This window comes from Cucurbita pepo, chromosome 4, assembly GCF_057944985.1.
Source record: "Cucurbita pepo subsp. pepo isolate OVF chromosome 4, ASM5794498v1, whole genome shotgun sequence".
NCBI lineage: Eukaryota > Viridiplantae > Streptophyta > Magnoliopsida > Cucurbitales > Cucurbitaceae > Cucurbita > Cucurbita pepo.
The window spans coordinates 2,271,346-2,294,083 of record NC_141801.1 but is presented as its reverse complement, the minus strand read 5'-3'; the positions used below and the strand labels follow the sequence as shown (position 1 = coordinate 2,294,083).

Below are 22,738 nucleotides of genomic sequence, written 5' to 3'. Positions count from 1 at the left end.
TTGCCTACCTAATATTTATACATGAAAATTAAATACAATTATTATAATTTATTGTTATTCTATCATGAAGTATATAACCTACCACTTTTACATTTTTTGATTCTTCCCTCTACACACTTTACTTTATTTGATCATCCAATTCCAACCATTTCCTTCCAACTTTTTTTTTTTCTTCTAAATTTGATTATCGAACTTCTACCGGAATGACTTCTAGATGTCATATAAGGTTAAATCTATATAGTGTCGGTATTTTTTTTTCATTTTTTAAAAAGTAAAATAGTGGTACCTGAAATTAGGGGTGTACACTCAACTCGGTAACTCAAGAACCCAACCCGAACTATAAGGGTTTAGTTGGTTTAGACAGGATTTCAGGTTGGATTGAATTTTTTTATAGACTTGATCCGGTTTAGGTTGGGTATGAGTTCAGTAGGCAAGGAACCAGGTCAATCCGAACTAACCCAATTATATATATATAAAAGCAAGAGTAATTCTTGTCTCGCTTCAAGTTCAACTCTAAAAAGTAACCCAATTATGTTATTTTTTTATATTATTATTTACTCTAAAAAGTAATTTTTAAAATATATATTAAAATTTAGTTTCAAATAAATAAATATTTTACCTATTTATATTTATAGTTATTTTAAAATGAAATAAATAATTAGATCTATCAAATTAAAATATTATGTAGTTAAATTACGTTAGATTTCATTATTAAAAAACTAGCTCTATAATCTAAAAAATATCTCGACCCGGTACTAATAGGACAAAATTTTATGAAAGTTTTCATATAAGGACGGAGACAAGAAAATCGTCCACATCGTTCTACGAGCATCCTTTTCTCTCCGTAGTTGCCATTTATGACGATAGAAAAATCTTAATTATATTTTAAAATTAGAGAAAAATAGAATAATAAATTTCAAATATAAAATTATTACAAAAGTTTTTGAAGATTCTGCAGAAAAAAGAAAAAAGAAAAAAGAAAAAAAGTTCGATCATTGTTTATTTATTGAGTTTCGATCTTTTCAATCCGAAAAACCCATCTCGCTTTTCGGTTTGATTCTCCCGAAAAATCCATTCCCTCCCTTTTCTCCGCGTTCAAATTTTCCGATCACCGGCCGATCACCGGGTTTCGATGGAAACCCATCTCAATCCTCTTCCGTTCTTCTTCTCCATCTTCTTCACGATCTATATCATTGCTTATTTCTTTCTGTTTCGTAATTGGAGCCCTAAGATCCGGCCGGAAGCTTCGAGTTGCGCGATTTCCTTTGCACATGGAACCCCTGCCGTGTTCTTAGCTTCCGGCGCTATTTTTGCCGACGCCGGTCGCGGTTTCGCTTCACCGAACACCGATCTTCAAAACTCTGTTCTCGATTACAGCATCGCTTACTTTCTCATGGATCTATTGCACTATCTCGTCTTCTTCCCTGCGGATGTGCTGTTCATCGCTCATCATTTGGTTACTCTCTTCGTGTTCTTCACTTGCCGATATGTTGTCTCCCATGGCGCTTATGCGATTCTTGTCCTTTTGATTCTCGCTGAGATCACCAGCTTTTGTCAGAACGCTTGGACGCTTGCTAGAGCGAGAAGAGGCGATGTTGAGTTTGCAGGTAGGGTTTGTGATCTTCTGTCTCCTCCATTTTATGTGCTGTATTCGATTGTTAGAGGATTTTTTGGGCCGTATTTTCTGTACAAGATGGGGGAGTTCTACGTTAATGGTGGAGCTGAGAGTGTGATTCCTAAATGGCTTTGGATTTCTTGGATTTTTGTTGTGGCGACCGCCATTTCTGTGAGTATTTTGTGGATTATGAATCTGTGGATTGAGCTTTACAGAGAAAGAAGCGGCAAGATGGAGAAGAAGAAGGGGAGGTAGGAGGAAGGAAGGAAGCCATTATTGGAGCTTCTTCAAAAGCTCTGTCTCTGTTTTGGTCTGCAACAATGGAGGGGAGAGGCTTTCTGTGGGGATTGTTTAAACCCACATAGGAGGAAGAAGAAGAAGAAGGTAGCCATTGGGATTCATCTTCTATTCAGTGATGATTCAGAGAAGGAAAAAGGGTATCAAGATTTCTCCATGGAAGAGAGTTCTATGGTCAGTAACTTTCTGTTTTTTGATCTCTTATATGGAATTATGATGCTCTGTTCTTCTGTTCTTCTTGTTCTTCTTGTTCTTCTTCTTCAATGAGTAATTTATTGTTCCTTTTCATGTGGTATATATATATAAATATGTTGTGAATTCCTGTGTTGTTATGTTTTTAGTATGATCTGAGTTACAGAAATTTGCCTAATAACTTATAGATTATGACTGTTCTTGTGAGCTATATGCAATTAGGGAAGATAATGCTCTATAAAATGACGAAATGAATGGAGGATTTTGTGGACTGGTTGGAGTTTTTGTTGCCTTTTAACTATCTATGATTGTGTAAACCAGAGAGAATTGAAGGTAAGCTCACCCTCGACATATATTGTCTTCTTTGAGCTTTTCCTTACGAGCTTTCCTTCAAAGTTTTAAAACGCGTCTAATAGAGAGAGGTTTCCACACCCTTACAAGGAATGTTTCGTTTTTAGATGGGGATCTCACAATCCACTCTTTTGGAGGCTAGCGTCCTTGTTGGCATACTGCTCGGTGTCTAGGTCTGATACCATTTGTAACAACCAAATCTCACTGCAAGTAGATATTGTCCTTTTTGGGCTTACTACGCCTCAAGGTTTTCAAACGCGTCACTAGGGAGAACATATGGGGGATCTCACAATCTACCCCTTTGGGGGCTAGCGTCCTTGTTGGCATACTGCTCAGTGTCTGGGTCTGATACAATTTAACAGCTCAAGTTCAATGTTAGTAGATATTGTTTTTTTTTTAGCTTTTCCTTCTAGGCTTCCCCTCAAGGTGTTTTGAAACGTGTCCCTTGAAGAAGAGAGGTTTCTACACCCTTGTAAGGAATGCTTAGTTCCCCGTTCCAACAAATGTGGGATCTCACAATCCACCTCTTTAGGAGCCCAACGTCCTCGCTGGTACACTGTCTAGTGTCTGGCTTTCATACCATTTGTAACAGCCCAAGGCCACTACGGACATATATTGTCCTCTTTGAGTTTTCCCTTCTGGATTTCCTCAATGTATCCACTAAGGAGAGGTTTCCACACTTGTTCTTCACTCCAATATATATGGGATCTCACAATTCGCCCCATTGGGAGCTCAGCTTCCTGTTGGCACACTGCCTAGTGTCTGACTTTGATATCATTTGTAACAGAAGCTTAGATATTGTCCTTTTGGGCTTTCCCTTCAAGGCCTCCCCTCAAGGTTACGTGTTTACTAGGGAGAGGTCTCCACACCCTTATAAGAATGTTTCGTTCCCCTTGTCCAACCGATATGAGTTCTCAAAGTAAATTGAAGCAATACTGTTCCATTGATTGTGGATAATGATTAAAAGTTTGACAATGTAACTAGCATTGAAATTACTATATTTACAAAGATACCGAACGAGGGATTAGACACCGTAAATCCCTCTCTAAGATAGTTTGGACTCTAGGATTCTATTTATCTTTATAATTCGACATACCTATGGATACTATTGTCATATGCTTCTTTTGAGTTCAAAGTGAAGCAGTTGTAATTTATGAGAAGAAATTGTAGTTCTTCGATTGAAGTATGATATTTCTGAGTCCTCCGATAGGCGTTGTGACCATTATAACCACTCCAAGTATGATGCATATCTGAAACCGATGAAGAGAAGAAAATATTAGCATCACCGCTAGTAGATATTGTCTTCTTTGGACTTTTCCTTCCGAGCTACCCTCAAGATTTTAAAACAAGCATTGTGCGAGGAGAGCATTACCCAATTAGTCCACCAAGAGAATCCAAACATTTTGGGTTTGTAAAGGGAAAGCCATATGACACAGGGTAGCTGAGAAAGAAAAATGAAACGAGAAGTATCGGTAAGCAAGCATCGTAATTTCGTCACGAAAAATCTTTAGACAGTTTCGTTTTCGGGTTCGAGAACTGAGATACTCCACAAGAATGAGAAACAAGAAGAAAGATGACCAAAAGTAAAAAGTTGTCTTACGAAATATGTTGTTGGGGCAAAGGCAAATCCTCCAAAGAATCCAAGTAGACCACCAAAGAAAGGGAAGCAAATGCCAATGAACATTGTGATTGCTGCAGTAAATCATAGGGTAATGCCCAGTTAGTTAAGTTTAGTATTGTTTGAAAGGGCAGGAATGATTTGAAGCTTACTTACCGACATATACGTTCCGAGCTATGAATCGAAGCGTAAAACTAGGCTTGAAATGCATTTTCTTCACCAATACAGTTTCTATCATGTCAAACACTGGCATTGCATATATCTGCAGTCACACAAACAAGTACGTTTTGTTTAATTACATCGAACAGCTAGCCGTTCATTCAAACTGCAGATGATACGAAGAATCGACATCGATTGAAGAAGTTTACCTGGTAACCTCCTATAACATGGATCACAACAAGCATGTTAGCAATTGCAATAAGCCATGTAGGTTTCTCTAGTGACATCAAAATGTTTTCTTTCATGGAATTTCCAAACATCCAGTATCCAATAAAAGCAACAGGGAAGTAGCACAGGGCAACAACGATATAAGCGACAACGACTCCTTTCCACATTGGTCCTTTCGAGGGCTTCTCCGGTGTAGATGCGATTGTTGCCTGTATCTCGAGCACCACATTATGCCCTGCATAAGCAAAAGCCACATCTCCCAGACCATTTAAGAAGTTCAAAGCTATCCCTGATGTAGTACTAGCTTTGTATCCATAGTCCACATCTGGCTGAACACCCTTTGTGGCGGAGGCTGTCCAAGCAATCGTCGAGTAACTGCGAATCAATCAAGAACTCGAGGTCAATTTCTGCTATAACTTTGTATACTTGAGAGTTTTGTGAGAGCATCATACGCCAAGGACATAACAGCTGCAGTCAAAGAGACACCAGAGAGGGAGTTGAAGTTGGGGAGGTGGGCGAGTACAAAGTGAACTGAAGCGAAGATCATGATAAAGTAAGATAATTTGATACTCTTGCAGCTCGGGCAAACAAGGTCGTGAAACTTTTTCAGCGATTGCCCTCCAGTCACCATATAAATTATGTTGGTACCAACTTCAACAATGAGTTGTTGAGGCACCACAATGTAAAGGCCTAATTTCTCTCCAAACGCATGTTGACCGAGTTCATGGTATCTATCAAATCTCTTCCCAGGAACCATTTCATGCATTTGCACCATTTGCCATAATGTGTATAAAGTGATGATCCATGACAATACCATGACAACCACACCAGGACCCCTGCAAATTCAAATTGATTGGATTAATCAATGCCAATCGAAGAGGTCAAATTAGCTCACACTCAGTCCAATATGACATGACAATGTTGTGTTTAATAAACTTTTAATATCAATATCTAAATCGAACGATGGTTGGTTGATGGTCGCTATAGTTTAAACCTATTCTCAAAATTCTTTTACTTTTTTGCTTCGACAACTACTAATGTGAGATCCCACATTGGTTGGGGAGGAGATCAAAATATTCTCCATAAGAGTTTGGAAATCTTTTTATAGCTGACGCGTTTTAAAAACCTTGAGGGTGGAAATCTTTTTCTAGCTGACGCGTTTTAAAAACCTTGAGGGGAAGCTTGAAGGGGAAAGCCCAAAGAGAATAATATCTACTAGAGCTAGGCTTGGATGGTTATAAATGGTATTAGAGTCAAACACTGGATGATGTGCTAGCAAGGAGACTGAGCCCTGAAGGAGGATAGACATGAGGCAGTGTGCCAATAAGGACGCTGGACCCCCAAGGGGCTGAATGATTGGAGAAGGGAACGAGTGCGAGCGAGGAAGCTGGATCCTGAAACATTCTTTATAAGAATGTGGAAACCTCTCTCTGGCATACGCATTTTAAAAATCTTGAGGGAAAATTCAAAAGAGAAAGCCCAAAGAGAGGGAAAATTCAAAAGAGAAAGCCCAAAGAGGAGAAAAATCAGTGAGTTTGGGCTCTTACAACTAAGGGTAGTTAAAGATTCACCAAGTTTTATCTACCATCGGAGTTCGAGCTTACTACCATCCAAGGCTTGCCATTGCAGACGGAAGACTAAGGACGCCAGCACCAACCATGGCAGCCACATTGTGAAAGGCAGAATACCACCATTTTGCATTCCTTGAAGAAGAAATTGGAAGCCAATCATCTATTGCCTTTTGTTCCTTTGTTTTATTGGTGCCCTATCAATCAGCCAAAAGATAGATATCATTTCAATGGCAAGCCAAATAATCAGTAACAGAATGATGTATAAAGTAAAAATATTATAATCTTGGAAGTCTAAGGTTGATTAGAATATTCCAATCTCAAAATCAGTCTCAAGATTAAAGTAATGTTTAAAGTAATGTTTAAAGTAATGTTTAAAAGGTTCTTCATTATGTTTCATGATCCAAATTTCACACATCACCCTAAAATCTTTCTGGGAATTGGACCCACAGACCATATGGCAAAGTCTAGTGCTGATATGTGGACACCCACTGATATTTTCTTTTTCCTTTTGTGGTCTCAAACTACAAGTCATATTCACCATCATCACATTAAACTCAACTAATCTCCTAACATGAATCACACCGCAAAAGGCAACCTGTTTTGTTCAAGTTGTGCAGTAAAAAATTTAGAACTAAACAAGGACAAACCATCAAAAGCTATGAATAGAAACATTAAATTACCAAAGCCAACAAGGAATATGTAGGTTTTAGTATCCAAGAGGATGATTATGGATCATTGGTAAACACAATAAATTTATGACATGAATATCTCAATTCAAACCTAATTCTAACGGATTAAAATATATATTCTTAACCAACAAATTCGAGAGGCTGAAAGAGGTATTAGTCCAGAGATTTAAATCTCTACTCCAAAAAATAAATGTTTATTGGAGCACGAAGGTGTTAGTCAAGTCTATTGGAGCATGAAGGTACATATTCAAAAAAGGTGCTCCAACTCAAGCGTAGCTTAACTAGTTAAAACATTTATCTTCGACCATTAAGTCGAAAGTGTTAGTTAAGAGGTTCAAATTCTCACCGCTACATATTGTCGAACTAAAAGAAATGATTAAATGATTAGAGTAGGTCAATTTGAATGTAGCTGAGTAGAAGTATTCAAAAGATTATACTCTTCATCAAACTAAAAAATAAATAAATGAGTATAGTTTTCTAAAACTGACTAGGTCACTGAAACAAGAAGATTGAAATTCAAAATGGACTAACGAAATCAAAATCAAAAGAAGAAGAAAAACAGATCGATTCATAAATGAGATATAGATCATGAAATTTATAAACCATGATTCCAACGATTTGAGTTCAGTTCAGTCCCAACACATCGATAACTACGAAATTCCAAAAAGAAAATCAATCTGTTTCGATTATCGATTGAAACAGAAAAAGAGGGAAGAACAAAGAGAACGAGAGAACAAACATCGTCGTTGCCACCATTAATGCTCGTTCTTGGAGGACCTTCAGTTCCCATGAATGGCTGAAAACCTAGAAGTTACAGAAGAAATTCAAGAGAAAAGGAGAGAAGTAAACAAAAAAATTTGCAGAAGCTTTTAACGATGCAACTCATAGAAATGAAAGTGGGGGAGAGCTCTGTATTTATACCAGGAAGAAGGCTGCAAATTTGGAAATTTTTAAATTTTTATATTTAAATTTTTAAAAATTAATAATAATAATAATAATAATAATAAATCAATAATTTAGGGAACAAAAATTGAAAATTTTAAAAATAAATTAAATAATTTTATAATTTATAAATAAATAAAAAATATCTTATAAGTTCTCTAATAAATTCTTGAATTTTTAATTTTATATTTAATAAATCCATAAATATTAAAAACTGTGAGACTACTACGATACCTAATGGGTCAAAGCAGACAATAACTGTAGCCTATGTCGAATACGCTAGCGTCCTATTAAATAAAAAATTAAAAATTCACCGACTGTATTTGACACAATTAAAAATATAAATATCTATTACATTCTTTTTCGACTAAATGATACAAATATGAAAATAAAAGAATTTAAACTATATAAATATAAATAAGAGCCGTCATTTTTATATTTAGATTTTTATTTTGATGGTCGGTTTCACTTTTTTACTCGATAGATAAGACACTAAAGTAAATTTGATTCTCGAGAATATTTTATTAATAGTTTAAAGCAACTAATTTATTGAATTTTTTTTTTTTCAATCTTTTCGTCCAACATTTTAGAAGCCATGAGAGCTTATGCTTAAAGTGGACAATATCATACCGTTATAAACAGCCGTGTTCATCTAACATGGTATCAGAGTCAGACACCGGACTAGTGCCAGCGAGGAGGCTGTTCCCCAAATGGGGTAGACACGAGACGGTGTGCCAATAAGGACGTTGGGCCCCGAAGAGGGTGGATTGTGATGTCCCACGTTGGTTGGGGAGGAAAACAAAACACCCTTTATGAGCGCATGGAAAGCCCGAGAACACTATTTACCATATTTCTAGATTTTTTAATTAAATTATTATATATTATTTAAAATAGAAAATAACATAGCAATAAAATTTATAAGAGGAATAAATTCTTTTGGTGAGAAAAATAAAAATTAATTCCTTTTCTTTTTGGAAAGTGAAAAACAATAAATGACAAATTTTTAAGATTAATGTTTATAAATATATTTTCATCGTTTTTTTTTCCCTATTTTTTAAAAAAATTAAAAATAAATTAGAGCCTTAGTAATTATAAATAATTTTTTAGAATTTAAATTATCAAAAATTTATTTTAAAAATTTATAAGCATTCATTTGTTTAATACTTATTATAAAACATTTAATTTATGCTTAAAAGAAATATATTTTCTTTATTTATATATATATTTTCCGACCTTACCCAAATTATTTGGGAGGTTGTCGTTCTTATATAGTTAGGATCTGATTCTAATTTTTAAAGATCACGTAAACTCGTTGAATAGAAAATGCATCGAATATTATTTTAAATGATATGACATGCACGATAAATCGAGCATAGCTTAATGAATAAGATATCAATTATTATTTGGAAAAAATTGACATGTATTGTACCATTCAAGTTAGCTTATCTCGAGTTAAGAGGCCCGGGACTTTGGAGACGTTGAAAATGTGTAATTTTGTTTTGTGTTCGAAAAATAAAGTAAGATTAACTCCATCTCAATTATGTCAGAGAAGTGTTCGTATGACCCAATAACTCGATCAACTCAGACTATCCATCTCAATTGAAGTTGGTTTTCGGGCCGACATTTATTTATTTTTTTTAAACCCAACCTACCCGAAAATAGGGTTGCAACCCAACCCAACCCAACTCTACCTTTATTTTTGGGCTATTATTATGAATAATTTTTATTTGTTTATTTATTTATTTATTTTGGGTTGTTACAAATGGTATAGAGTCGGATCGAACCATATGCCAGGCTTCTCACTGTTCCCCGAAGAGGGGTAGAAACGAGGCGGTGTGCCTAAGGACGCTGGCCCCAAAGGGGTGGATTTGGCAGGAGTCCTACCTCGATTTCCCCAAAGAGGGGTGGATTGTGATGTCCCACATTGGTCGGAGAGGAGAACAAAACACCCTTTATAACACCCTTTACAACGGTGAAAGAGTGTGAAAACCTTACCATAATAGACGCGTTTTAAAGCCTTGAGGGGAAGCCTAAAGAAGACAAAGCAGTAAGTCTGAACCGTTACAATATTTGACGTTTACAACCGATATTAATGTTACATTGTGACAAAAATCCAACAACCTCAACTAATCAACCATATAGATGGTGTTTTAAAAAAACTTAAATAATTCCATAACTTTGACAAGGGCATAAAAGGAAAAAAGGAAAATATCCCCTCCATATCATACAACCCATTGAATAAATGTTGTAAAAATGTCATTGATGAATAAACTCACGTGAAATTCTAAAACCAATTGGAGTGTTCAAAAAAAAAAAAAACACTTCTCATGAGTATTATATTTACACAGATGTTTATGTCACTAGCGAACGATTTTACACCGAACTTCTCATCATAGAAACATCGAAACAAAAAACACAAAAAAGAAAAAAAAAAACAAACAAACAAATGTTGATGTCACTAACGATTTTACTCCGACCAATTCCTCGTAGCTAATGGGATTCTTTTTGTTTCTGTAATGGCCCAAATCCACCGCTAACAGATATTGTCCTCTTTGGGCTTTCCCTTTCGGGCTTCCCCTCAAGGCTTTAAAACGTGTCTGCTAGGGGAAGGTTTCCACACCCTTATAAATGGTGGTTTGTTCTCCTCCCCAACCAATGTGGGACATCACAGTTTCTTTTCAGGGTTGCTTGCTATTCGATTTTTTTCATCGAACGCTTGGTTACTGGTCAAGAAAACCGATTTCGGAATCGGTTGATTCCAAAAGCATACTTTTAGGACAAGAAAGTTGACTAGATGTGAAAGATAAAAAGAATCTATTGGGCATAGAGTGTCTATTCATATTCAAATTTTTGACAATTCAAAGGATTTTGATCATGAAAAAAAAAAAAAAAAAAAAAAAAAAACCATACTCTTTCTTGTTTTCATGGAGATTGACTCGACCCCTAACTGATATTTTCTGCAAAAGGAGAAGGTTTGTAACAAGATTTGTTAGTACTTATCAATTCTATCGACTTGCACCGAGCTGGTCGGGTTTGAATATGCTTGCAGAAATTAACAGAAAGTAAACATCAAATAGACTTCGAATGCAGCAATGTCGAAAAGGGAGAAAAGGTGATAGAAAGACGGATCACACACGAGACTTGTTAGCTATGACAAGCATATAACTAATCCAGTGTTCCAAGTCGTGAACCGGGATGCGATTGTAAACGAAAAATTACAAGTTCAACAAAGTTTCTAGTAAATCATGAAGTTTTTAAACCGCTGGATATGTCAAGATTCAAATACTTATAAAAGCTCATAGATCTAATTGAAACAACCACGAAAGTCAAGAGACTAAACTTGTAATTTAGCCTTAATCATACGATTTGTACGGAAGAAAGAGCTGCAAAAAACTAATAAAAGAAACAATAAGAACAAAGCTTGGGTTAGATTCTTACATCAATTCTTCGCCTTACTAGAGTTGTTTTCCTTAATCCTTGCTCGAGTATCCAACTTAACAAAGCGCTTGAGATCCTCATAGGGAAGCGTTTTGGCATCCTTCCTTCGTAATTCACTAAGAGCTGGACGCTTATCGATCAAACGCCACAGCCAATCAGGGTACTCCGAATCTGCCATGACTTTTGGATCTGCACCTTCCTTAAGAATATTGGCACCAACTACAGTGGTAGATTTGACCTCTTTACTTAGAATTGATGCTTTAGGAGCATCAGTAGCCGCACCCCCTCCTTTAGAACCCTTCTTTTTGCCCCCAGCAGCAAATGTTCGAACATTTGTCAGTTTTATCAGATCTTCTTTGGTATTCAGAAGGCTTCTTCTAACCAATCTAATTTGGCTCATAGCCATTTTTCCTTCTGCAACTCATAATACCATTATCATCAAACAGACATACTCAATAATTCAAGTTTTTGGATCGTCATTTTCCTTCAAAATCATATTAATAAGCCTACAAGTTTGGCATGGTAAATCGAACAGATATTGAAACGCGAAGCGGAGTTTGAGAATCCGCAGCCTAATAATTCAAGTTTTTGGAGTCTAAAGGTGATTAACGAAAATCGAAATCTGTTTTTATGTTAAACTAATTCCTAGAACCAAAACGAAATTTAACCTAAGAAATCCGGAAAAGATGAACCAACACAATTCAAATTCGTTGAGTCCTCATAATATTAGTGATAAACAGCCAAGATTAGGGGAAGCTCCACACATCAAAAGGACAGCCATGTAAGTCCAAATTCTCACATTACGAAAGATGTTTCGTTCTAAACATGATTACGAAAGAAATACAGTGAACAAGATGACAATAAGGAGGAGGACGAGGAAGATACCTGTAGTTGACGGAGAAGAAAGCAACAGAAATGGCGGAGATTGAGAATGAGTATCGGAGTTCGGCAATGGAGAAAAAGAGATGCACCTTACACACAGTTAGAACTTAGGGCTTCGACTACGGACTCTTCTCTATCTCTCTTTCTTTTATTTTTGTTAAATTAGGTTTTTTTTTTTTTAATGTTTAATGTTTATTTTTTATTTTATATTCTATGTTCGATAAATTTATTAATTTTCGGTTGCATTTTAAACAACTCAATAATTATCCAATTGAAAATTTAAAGATATATTAGATGTAAATTTGGAAAATTTAATTATAAAAAAAAAATCATAAACTTTTTATTTTTGTCTAAAAATAATATCTTTAAACTTTAAAAAAAAAAATCTAAAAAATATAGTCAGATCGAAATCATTAATATTTTATTTCAAAAACACCCTTAAATTTTTAATAGTGTTTCAAATATGCCTTTTAAACTTATATTTTTTTAAAATTAAAAAAAAAAATATGCGGTTTGTGTTTAAAAAAATATTCATAAAAAAAAAATAGCATTAACCCCTTTTACTTTTATAAAAAAAATTATTATTGACGTATTTCCAAAATATTAACCGTCTCTCTCTCAGATGAAAATCTTACTCAATTATTATTAACCGTCTCTCTCTCAGATGAAAATCTTACTCAATTATTTCCAAAATATTAACGGTCTCTTTCTACTGAAAATCTTACGAGATTAAGTTTCAAGAGTTGATACTTTCACGTGCTCTGATTTCGTGATATGAATCAAGTTTCTTTGTTGGAGGGATATTGAGGATATTAATCACCTGCTCTGATTTCGTGATATGAATTATTATTGTGTGGAGTCCTATAACAGCCCGAGGCCACGGCTAGTAGATATTGTCTACTTTGGCCTATTACGTATAGTCGGCCTCAGAATTTTAAAAGCATCTATTAGGTTAGTTTCCAAACCCTTATAAGTAATGTTTCATTCCCCTTGGGTTGGTTTCCAAACCCTTAATGTTTCGTTCCCCTCTCCAACCGACGTGAAATCAAGCCCATTCTTTCTAGAGATCAGTTTCTTTCCAGCTAGATAGAGTTCGTAACAAGTTAACGCTTGCAACGTATAGTCCTTCAGAGTCCTTTCCATCAAGTCAAAAGTCCTACGAGATACCTACGTATATAGTTATCGAGTTCAAGAAATTTCGGGTTGGAGATCAAACCTTCCTATAAGATACGTTATGATATATGTTACAAACAAAGAGAAACAAATATGAGTTTATAAACTTGAATGGAAGCAAATTGTGTATAGAATAATAGCACAACAACCTTAAATTACTCAAAAATGTTCAGATTTACCTCTTTTAATTCTGTTCTAAGCCTTATCGTCTATTGACATTGTTGACAACCCTTGGCTTTCTAGCAAGTTCTCTATGATCTTCTTCAGTGCTGGGGCACTTACCCTACATTTCTGGTCACCAAAGCAGGACCTTCCTTCTTCTGCTGCCTTACAAAGCTGTGGATCCAATGGCACCTTCCCTAGAAATGGCACCCCCATGTCCCTACACATTTTTGCAGCCCCACCCCCACTGCTATCGAACACTTCGCTGCAAGTAATCAAGTTTAGCAGCTCGGGCGCTTTTTCTCGGATGTACTCTGCTGCCCATTCCGTTACATCTACCTGCTCCTCTGTCTCAGTTGTCTTTAGAAACTTCAGATCTAACAGTGGTTGAGTCAAGCCACTCATGTTCTCTACGACACCGAGGACTTTGACACCGACTTTTTTGCAGAAACTCACTTCTTTGCGCACGTCGATGAGAGAAACTTGTTGTGGGGTGGTGACTATGATTGCGCCATCGATTCCAGTAGCTTCGAGACATTGTACGATTGAAATGTGTTCATCTGAAGTGCCTGGTGGGGCGTCGACAATCAGAAAGTCGAGTTCTCCCCAGTACACATCCTTTAGAAACTGCTTAATGAGCCCGTTTTTTCGAGGGCCTCTCCAAATGACAGCGTCGTCAGGGTTAGGGAGCATGAATCCTATTGACATAACTCCAAGGTTGGACTCTATGTAAACAGGGGACCATCCAAGGTTGCTCTGATGCACATCTTGACCTTCTAGGCCTAGCATCTTTGGTATACTTGGGCCACATATATCGATGTCCATGAGACCGACCTGGAAGTCCATGGCAGCTAGTGCGAATGAAAGCTGGGCAGAGAACGTGCTCTTTCCAACCCCGCCCTTCCCGGATAGAACTAGAATCTTGTGCTTAACCGTTGCCATTCGTTCAGCTATCGAAACCAGGTCTGAAAACAGGAGTGGCAGAAATGGTCAACAGAACATAAACACACACAGATAATAGATTCTATTAACGTATTCATATGTAGGGTTGAGAAAACCAAACAGTTCTAAACAGTAATTCCCTTCAAAAACCAAACAGCTCTAATTCTGTAACGACCCAGATCCACCGCTAGCAGATATTGTCCTATTTGAGTTTTCCCTTTCGGGCTTCCCCTCAAGGCTTTGAAACGTGTCTACTAGAGGAAGGTTTCCACACCCTTATAAAAAAGTGTTTTGTTCTCCTTCCCAACCAATGGGGGACAACACAAGTTCCCTTCAAAATTCAAGAACAATTTGCTAGAAGCAGCAATACAAGGAAGGAGATGGTGTTAATATTGGTCACTGGGAATAGGAATCAAAATTCGTGAACGGAATGACACATTATCCACTAGGGTAAAGCCCAACACTAGCCGATATTGTTCCTTTGGACTTTCCCTTTCGGGCTCTCTCAAAGTTTTTGAAACGTGTCTATTAGGAAAAGGTTTCCACACCCTTATAAAGAATGCTTCGTTCTCCTCCTCAACTGATGTGGGTTCTCACAATCTCATTCTTGGTAAATAGGTCATCGGGAAAGACAAGCAAGACATGGCTACACGGAATGGAAAAGAATCACGTGTCGTCATTGTCAGTATTTTTCAATGTATGTAACGATTTTACCCAAAGGCCTCCTCTAACCAAATAATTCCGACCGATTCTACTAGGGAGAGTCTCGGGTCACGTTTGAGAGAAATATTTTGGAAACGTGAGCGAGAAAATACGTTGAAAACAATTGTAAAGAAAGCAATGTTATAAGCTAAAAACGAGTAGGTAACAACGGCTTTGATAACATATAACCTAAGTCAGAAGAATTGACAACTAGTCACTCGGCATGTGGCCATGGACAACACATCCCGAACAAGCATAAACAGGACTCAATTAACATTCATGTTAGCCTCAAGAACCATTTAATCAGAGTAAACCAATCAGCCCTAAAGCCTATAAGCTATAATCACAAAGCAATCATGTAACCTGAGTAGGAAGAATTGACAACTAGTTACCCCAAAAAAGGGGTTTAAAACAGGCATGTGGCCACAGACAATACATTCCGAACAAGCATAAACAGGACTCAATTGACAATCATGTTAGCCTCAAGAACCATCTAATCAGAGTAAACCAATCAGCCCTAAAAGCCTATAAGCTATAATCACAAAGCAATCACTCTCCAAAAACTAATCCAAATTCGAAAACAGATTCGTAGGGTTTATGGAGACGAAACATAACCTGGATCAGGGCCTTTAGGAGCAGTAGCACAAATTGATTGGTTGGGACATCCTTGGCAAGCGTCTGATTTCCCTGCGGACTCCGATTGAGGACCTGGGCAATCTGAAATCCAAAAACAACCCACAAAGATAACATCAACCAAAATATAATACAAAACAAAACAGAGCTGATCAGATAAATAATCCACCAACGACGAAGAAGACGAACAAAAAGAACGGGAATTTCATTACTTTCATTAGCATCTTCAGGAATTTCGCCGTTCTCCATTGCCTCCAGCTCCTCCGTCAACAACGATGAGAGGCTCTTTCTGGTAGGGTTCTGTTTTTCGTATATATATATATATATATATATAATTATTTTATTTTACTAAGTCGGCTTAGTTTTTTATTTTTTATTTATTTTTTCAAAGAAAAAAATAGCTTTAGTTATCCCTATCCGCCGTACAGTTGATAATAGATTAAATTTAAATATTCATATTTATTTTAAAAGTTACATAATAATAATTATTTAAATTTAAAATTTTGAATTAAATTTAAAAGAATAATATTTTACAAGGTTGACTTTTTATAATATTTTAATATAGTTTTAAAATATTTACGTAATATTGGAATTTTCAGTTAATAATTTTTTTTATATAATTTAACTTATTAAATTATATAAAATACCCTTTTGTAACCTTTCATTTTTACTCTTAATTAAAAAAATTCAATAAATCCTTAAAACTTTAAAATTTAATATATATATATATATATATATATATTGAATTAAATTTAAAAGAATAATATTTTACCAGGTTGACTTTTTATATAATATTTTAATATAGTTTTAAAATGTTTACGTAATATTTAAATTTTCAGTTAATAATATTTTTTTATATAATTTAACTTATTAAATTATATAAAATACGTTTGAATTTTATTTTTACTCTTAATTAAAAAAATTCAATTATATCCTTAAACTTTGAAATTTAATATATATATATTTTTTTTTTCTTTTTTCTTTTTTCTTTTTTCTTTTTTCTTTTTGAATTAAATTTAAAAAAATAATATTTTACCGGGTTGACTTTTTCAATAATTTTTTAATATAGTTTTAAAATGTTTACGTAATATTGGAATTTTCAGTTAATAATATTTTTTATATATATAATTTAACTTATTAAATTATATAAAATACCCTTGAATTTTATTTTTACTCGTAATTAAAAAAATTTAATAGTATCCTTAAACTTTTAAATTAATATATATATATATATATATATATAACTTATTAAATTATATAAAATACCTTTGAATTTTAGTTTTACTCGTAATTAAAAAAATTCAATAGTATCCTTAAACTTTTAAATTAAAATACCTTTGAATTTTAGTTTTACTCGTAATTAAAAAAATTCAATAGTATCCTTAAACTTTTAAATTTAATACATATATATATATATATTTTGATAATAAAAATTAAATTATTATAATTTTAAAAATATAAGAACTAAGAAGGAAATTTGATTATTATTACTATTATTATTAGCATTATTAGGATTATTAGGATTATTAGGATTAGCATTATTAGCATTGGCCACACTAAATTTCTTATTCTGATTCCACTCTGCACCGCTGCATATCAGGATTTTACAAGCACATAAACATTGTCTACAATGTAGGAGGGATCCAAATGTAGCCATCGGATTGAAGATAACCAGCTTTTTCGAGTAGCTCGTCGGCCTTCACCGGACCTCGGCTCCCCTTTTTGTATGGAAGTGACTTCAGCTCTCCCTTGTCGATTCTGTGCAGCAATGGCGTGAAGATCTCCCAGGCAGCCTGGACACGACAGAACTGTTGGTGAGAAAGGTTCGTCCGTGAATTAGATGATGTGTAATTCGTTAGTGTTGAACATTACCTTTAGCTCGTCTCGACGAACGAAATGCTGCTGGTCGCCCTTTATTCTGCGAGTGTTGTAATGTCGTTAATGGCTGTTACCTTGTAAAGTATATGAATGTTATAAATGGCAATGGGTAGGACTTACGTGTCGAGGATGAGACGCTCGTATGCCTCTGGGATTATAACGTCTTGATAACGTTGGCGATAGGACAAGTCTAATTCACTCTGCACAGTTGACATTTCCAGTCCAGGTGTCTTGACCTGCAAAGTCCATAGCAAAGAAGATGAGTAGAACTCGTGAACCGGGTTACGTTGTTAAGTGTTTTCAATCAAGGTAGTTCGTAACTAGGTACGGAGTCGAGATATTGGGATTTGAAGGAGAATGGTGACCCCAAGGAGTACGACATTGAGGAACGTTATATGTGCGTTACACATTCAAATCTAACTGGACCGACCACTTTCTAAAAATTCGGCGGTCCTTTTACTAATGATCAACACTAACCCTAGATCTCTACCCTTGATGAAACCTTTCACCGTGCCACACGATTCTCTCGCCAAGCGAGAAACCCTGGAATTAAAAATTGGCAATCCTAAGCCACCCGATGGTCTTATATATGCGTGACACATTCAAAACAAACCGGACCAAAAACTCAGTGGTCTTTTTACCGGTGATCGACACTAACCCTAGATCTTTGCCCTTGATGAAACCTTTTACCGTGTCACACGATTATTTCACCAAGTGAGAAACCCTGGGATAAAAAATGGGCAATCTTCAGCCACCCGACCCGATAGTACCCTATTTTTGGAACGTCTATTGCCAAAGTCTTGGTTCGATTCCAATAAAAATGCTAGTTTCAGGCAGGCATGGACATTATTAGCATGAAGTGTTAAGCCACAAACAGAAAAATGTGTAACTGAGCTGTAGAGTAAGTATTTCTAATTCTGTCAAACAATCACACCATTTAGTATCACTACCAGATGCCATTTCAAGCATTATAAACACTACTAATGGTGAGGTTAGCTGATAAGAATATTTTTCATACCATAAGCTTCATGTACATGGCCTCCGAAGGTTGCAAGCGAATCACGAACTCGTTCCTCCCTTGTTTTTTGCCTGCATCATGAACATTGATCGATTTTTAGCAACTAAACAAGAACATTTGAAATACGCGTGCACACGTGAGATTAATCAATACAATAACGTTCTAGATCGGAGGCCTTACATTTGAAAATGTCACCGGGAACATCCTTGAACTGAACTCGAATCTCGGCTTTTCTCGAGTTCAATGCTTTCCCTGCCTTCATTATAAACGGGACACCTGAAAAGAAATATATGAAAGAATGACACGATCAACTTTACGAAGAACACTATGTAAGTTGTCCTAAAAGAAGGGATTATAAATTCGAAACGCGTTCTTACCCTCCCATCTTTCGTTATGTATCCTCAGCACCATAGTTGCAAAGGTTGGTGTATTTGAGTGATCAGGAACTGTAGGATCGTCCGTGTAACCTTCATATTGGCCAAGAACTACCTCCTCGTCGTTAATTGGCATCACAGACTGAAGCACCTGTACCAACGTGACCAACGGCGTTAGCGAATAGAAAGAGAGGATTAAAATTCGATATCACTCTTAACGAACTTGAGAAACGTGTATCAATATACATATCGAAGATTTTATTTATATCATAAATGCTACTCGGAGCCTTCTGGCCGAGGGCACGTCTGCCTGGACATCACTTGTCGACGCAAAAAAGGAATACAAATAGACTTCTTTTAGTTTGAATTCCTACCTTTACTTTCTCATCTCGGACATGCTCGGGTTTGAGGGAAATAGGTCTTTCCATAGCAACCAAACAAAGAACCTGAGAGTGCAGAAAGAAATAAATAACTTTTAAACGTGCAGCAGCGCAACAATAAATCAATATTGTGAGACTGAGTCTAATCAATTATTTAAGAGCACAAGTAGAGGATAAATGAAACTGTATTTAATTTTCGGTTTTCTAGGAACCAAAAACATTTTAACTCGAAAGCAATTGCTCACCTGTAATAGATGATTTTGAATGATATCACGAATAATCCTGCAGAACGGAAATTGAATCAATGACTTGTTTAGATTAATAAGTTTTCATACAAGGAATGACACTATGGTTCATTTAAAAGTAAGTCTAAGTGTTCAACAACATAAAAGATCATACCCGTATTGATCAAAATATCCACCACGCCCCTCGGTCCCAAAATCCTCCCTGAACACGATCTGGTAGGGAAAAAAGGATTAATACATAACCAATGCGGCCGATTATATCAAAATAACCAATAAAAACGTAAATTCTCACCTGAACATTAGCAATGTTGTCACGGTTCCAAAGGGGCACGAAAAAGCGGTTTGCAAAACGAAGTACCAACTGAAAATTCAGATCATGCAAGAAAATACATGAGGCTTTGAAAAACCAGAGACAACAAATAATATCTTGTTCATGTGAATATTACCAGATTTTGAACCAATTCCTTCCCGAGATAGTGATCGATACGGTAAATTTGCGGTTCATCGAACAATTCACCGATTTGGGAACTTAGCGTCTCCGCAGATGCCAAGTCCTTGCCAAAAGGTTTCTCCACAACAATCCGGGTCCATCCACCAAGATCAGCTAACAAAAGGATTGAATGACCTCTAATAATCAATATCCAGACACGGACAGAAGCCAACCATGACAATAATCTGCACTTGCTTACATTTATTCATACAATAATGCTTGATCATCTTGCATACCGATGGATATACCGATGGAGGAAGTGCAAGATAGAACAGCCTACGAGATGATCCCTCTATACTATTTTTCGAAACCTCGTGCTCTGAGATTTCCTTATCCAAATTCTGAAAACCTTCCGCGGAGTCATACGAACCACTAACATATTTGATCTGCAAAAATTATTGCATTTATGCAAGAGTGATTCTATTGGGTACATACTGATAGTAAGACGGTAATCGTGCATATACAGAGTAGCACTAACCAACTGCAGAAACTTGGGTACTTCTTCTAATTGCTTCGAGTCGGCAGTTTTGCCTTTGACAAGATACCTGCAACAATTATTCATGTTGAGCAACCCCTAATGACAGCTCAAGTCGACATCAATTAAACAAAATATAACAACAGGAAAAATGCTCGAAACACAATCCATTGAAGTATCGAAGCGGAATTAGAGTTCTTAACTATGATCGAAGTAAAAATATCAGTGATTGATTGTGAAGCTAATGCTCACGGCTGAATGTACTAAAAATCTAAGCCCACCGCTAGCAAATATTGTCATTTTTTAGCTTTCCCTTCAGGACTTCCCCTCAAAGTTTTTAAAACGCGTCTACTAGGGAGAGGTTTCCACATCCTTATAAAGAATGTTTTGTTCTCCTCCCCAACCGATGTGGGATCTCACAATCCACCCCTTGAGGGCCCACCGTTCTCGCCGACACTCGTTCCCCTCTCCAATCGATGCGAGATCTCACACAATGATTCTAGTAAGTTAACTCAATCAAATAAAGAATGACAATAGGATTAAAACCAGAGAAAAGCTCCATATCTTACCCGCGTATGCGATCTCTTAGATCATCATCAGAAATTTTTGACCTCGCATAACCAAAAATGTGGACCTCATTTGATAGTAGGAATCCCTAAGAACAAAGATAGATAAAAAACAGTTAAACCATAGAGAGCACAATTAAAACACTCTTCGTTCGAGAATCACATGACCCTCAAACTCATTCGGGTTGCCAGATGCTCTCTCAAAACTTTCAATTACACCTTATAATGAATACTCGAAAATCCTTAAAAATTTCGGCACAGAATTACCACCACAAAGAGTCAAAGACTTCTTAGAAACTCCACACATATTAAACTAACCTATGATTTATTCTACTCTTCAACACAAAAGGGAGAGCAAAGAAGAAGAAAAAACCTGGATAAAAAGGTGGAAGAGAGCTGGAAATGTCTTCTTTTTAGCAAGATCTCCAGAAGCTCCAAGCACAATGATGGAGAGACAGCCAGTTTCCGGCACATTATCCTCTCCAGAAAAAGAGTCATTTCTAAGAGAAGCTCTTTTCTCAACGTGCCAGCCTCCAGATTCCATCTTTTAAGCTGCAGTACACAAAATTCTGTTTAAGAAATCTATCAATTAGGGCAACCTGGATGAGCTAAAACTTTTACTTCACTACTAACATTATCAATCAGCCTAATCCAAAACAGAAAGAACAAACAAGTAAAAGGAAAACAAACCACAGTAAAAGAATCCATCAAAAACAACAAAAAAAAAAAAAAAAAAGCACAAAAAAAGCGATCACAAGGAATCAAAACATGTTCCCGGATCCGTCTTCCAATAACCGAAGATCAAACCGATCCAAAGCAAAACTCTCAAACTAATTCAGTAATGATCAACAAAATCACATTAAACAGTAAAAATAATCAAACTCCACAAAACTAAAACCTCAAATCTCAATGATCATCATATTAAAGCACTTCAAATGGCAAAAGAAAAACAGAGAGAACACAAACCTAGGCCTCTTCTGTTCGTCTGCTTGTTCTTGTTCTTCAAATTGGAGCCGAAATGGATGAAGATTTCACAAATTCCGAGTGATTTTAAACGATTTTGTTGCTCACCAAACTTTTTTGTCGTCGTTTGACGCCACTCAGCGACTTCCAGCCGCCGTCCTAAACAAGAAAAGAAAAGCATTTTTTTCTGTTTCAGTTTTACATCTAACCGGCCCCACGTTGATTGTATTATAGTTCTTTAACCCTTTTTTTACTCCTAATTTGACTTTACTTGACTTTATTTTTTTTTTTTTTTAAGTTAAATAATATTTAATATGATTATTTAAATTTATTGTTAGATGAACACGACTCTCCACAATGGTATAATATTGTCCTATGAGTATAAGCTCAGAGGATCCCTAAATTAGCCGACGTGGGACTTTCATCATCCAACACCTCCCCTTGAACAAAACACGTCTCCCCGGAACCCTAAATTAGCCGATGTAGGACTTTCATCATCCAATGCCTCCCCTCGAACAAAGCACGTCTCCCCTTAATCGAGGTTTAGGGGATCCCTAAATTAGCCGATGTGGGACTTTCATCATCCAATACCTCCCCTCGAACAAAGCACGTCTCCCCTTAATCGAGGCTCAGAGGATCCCTAAATTAGCCGATGTGGGACTTTCATCATCCAACACCTCCCCTCGAACAAAGCACGTCTCCCCTTAATCGAGGTTTAGGGGATCCCTAAATTAGCCGATGTGGGACTTTCATCA

General features: G+C 36.1%; 5 protein-coding genes across 6 annotated transcripts; 1 reads left to right on the top strand and 4 right to left on the bottom strand.

The window, feature by feature from the left end:
- The first annotated feature begins 949 nt into the window (after positions 1–949).
- On the top strand, positions 950–2,296 carry LOC111792153 (TLC domain-containing protein At5g14285-like). Its single transcript, XM_023673488.2, has one exon. The coding sequence runs from the start codon at positions 1,133–1,135 to the stop codon at positions 1,868–1,870; it is 738 nt and encodes a 245-aa protein (XP_023529256.2). The 5' UTR covers positions 950–1,132; the 3' UTR covers positions 1,871–2,296.
- A 1,083-nt stretch (positions 2,297–3,379) lies between these two features.
- Positions 3,380–7,618, bottom strand: LOC111794055 (lysine histidine transporter 1). 2 transcript variants are annotated; one of them, XM_023676170.2, is made up of 8 exons: positions 7,460–7,618; positions 6,068–6,225; positions 4,913–5,296; positions 4,442–4,835; positions 4,230–4,335; positions 4,056–4,147; positions 3,828–3,896; positions 3,380–3,705 (listed from the first exon to the last, which is right to left on the bottom strand). In XM_023676170.2, the coding sequence occupies exons 1-8, from the start codon at positions 7,508–7,510 to the stop codon at positions 3,607–3,609; spliced, it is 1,353 nt and encodes a 450-aa protein (XP_023531938.2). In that variant the 5' UTR covers positions 7,511–7,618; the 3' UTR covers positions 3,380–3,606. The 2 variants fall into 2 exon arrangements, with proteins under 2 accessions (XP_023531938.2, XP_023531940.2); XM_023676172.2 differs by lacking the exon at positions 7,460–7,618 and having other exon boundaries at positions 6,008–6,211.
- Positions 7,619–10,945: 3,327 nt separating this feature from the next.
- LOC111792730 (uncharacterized) lies at positions 10,946–12,143 on the bottom strand. Its single transcript, XM_023674295.2, has 2 exons — positions 11,986–12,143; positions 10,946–11,514 (listed from the first exon to the last, which is right to left on the bottom strand). Exon 2 carries the CDS (start codon positions 11,504–11,506, stop codon positions 11,102–11,104), a length of 405 nt encoding a protein of 134 aa, XP_023530063.1. The 5' UTR covers positions 11,507–11,514; positions 11,986–12,143; the 3' UTR covers positions 10,946–11,101.
- Positions 12,144–13,239: 1,096 nt separating this feature from the next.
- On the bottom strand, positions 13,240–15,954 carry NBP35 (nucleotide binding protein 35). Its single transcript, XM_023674294.2, has 3 exons — positions 15,807–15,954; positions 15,577–15,678; positions 13,240–14,282 (listed from the first exon to the last, which is right to left on the bottom strand). Exons 1-3 carry the CDS (start codon positions 15,841–15,843, stop codon positions 13,351–13,353), a joined length of 1,071 nt encoding a protein of 356 aa, XP_023530062.1. The 5' UTR covers positions 15,844–15,954; the 3' UTR covers positions 13,240–13,350.
- Positions 15,955–17,059: 1,105 nt separating this feature from the next.
- Positions 17,060–22,145, bottom strand: LOC111792728 (glucose-6-phosphate 1-dehydrogenase, cytoplasmic isoform). The gene is made up of 16 exons (XM_023674291.2): positions 21,987–22,145; positions 21,394–21,572; positions 21,024–21,109; positions 20,458–20,524; positions 20,179–20,365; positions 19,936–20,093; positions 19,782–19,850; positions 19,644–19,702; positions 19,490–19,526; positions 19,239–19,310; positions 18,868–19,015; positions 18,671–18,766; positions 18,491–18,561; positions 17,593–17,708; positions 17,467–17,512; positions 17,060–17,387 (listed from the first exon to the last, which is right to left on the bottom strand). Exons 2-16 carry the CDS (start codon positions 21,562–21,564, stop codon positions 17,220–17,222), a joined length of 1,551 nt encoding a protein of 516 aa, XP_023530059.1. The 5' UTR covers positions 21,565–21,572; positions 21,987–22,145; the 3' UTR covers positions 17,060–17,219.
- Positions 22,146–22,738: the final 593 nt, after the last annotated feature.

Bases quoted from the DNA above. Each gene is read 5' to 3' on its own strand.
- LOC111792153 (XM_023673488.2), top strand. From the start codon at position 1,133: ATGGAAACCCATCTCAATCCTCTTCCGTTCTTCTTCTCCATCTTCTTC.
- LOC111794055 (XM_023676170.2), bottom strand. From the start codon at position 7,510: ATGGGAACTGAAGGTCCTCCAAGAACGAGCATTAATGGTGGCAACGAC. The intron at 6,226-7,459 runs GTTTGTTCTCTC...GCTGATTGATAG, and splicing joins TTAATGGTGGCAACGACGAT to GGCACCAATAAAACAAAGGA. The intron at 3,706-3,827 runs GTAATGCTCTCC...CATCGGTTTCAG, and splicing joins TCTCTTGGTGGACTAATTGG to ATATGCATCATACTTGGAGT.
- LOC111792730 (XM_023674295.2), bottom strand. From the start codon at position 11,506: ATGGCTATGAGCCAAATTAGATTGGTTAGAAGAAGCCTTCTGAATACC.
- NBP35 (XM_023674294.2), bottom strand. From the start codon at position 15,843: ATGGAGAACGGCGAAATTCCTGAAGATGCTAATGAAA. The intron at 15,679-15,806 runs GTAATGAAATTC...TTTGGATTTCAG, and splicing joins TCCTGAAGATGCTAATGAAA to ATTGCCCAGGTCCTCAATCG. The intron at 14,283-15,576 runs GTTATGTTTCGT...TCCTGTTTTCAG, and splicing joins TCCTAAAGGCCCTGATCCAG to ACCTGGTTTCGATAGCTGAA.
- LOC111792728 (XM_023674291.2), bottom strand. From the start codon at position 21,564: ATGGAATCTGGAGGCTGGCACGTTGAGAAAAGAGCTTCTCTTAGAAAT. The intron at 19,703-19,781 runs GTGAGAATTTAC...TTTCCCTACCAG, and splicing joins ACAACATTGCTAATGTTCAG to ATCGTGTTCAGGGAGGATTT. The intron at 17,513-17,592 runs GTAAGTCCTACC...CAACACTCGCAG, and splicing joins GAGCGTCTCATCCTCGACAC to AATAAAGGGCGACCAGCAGC.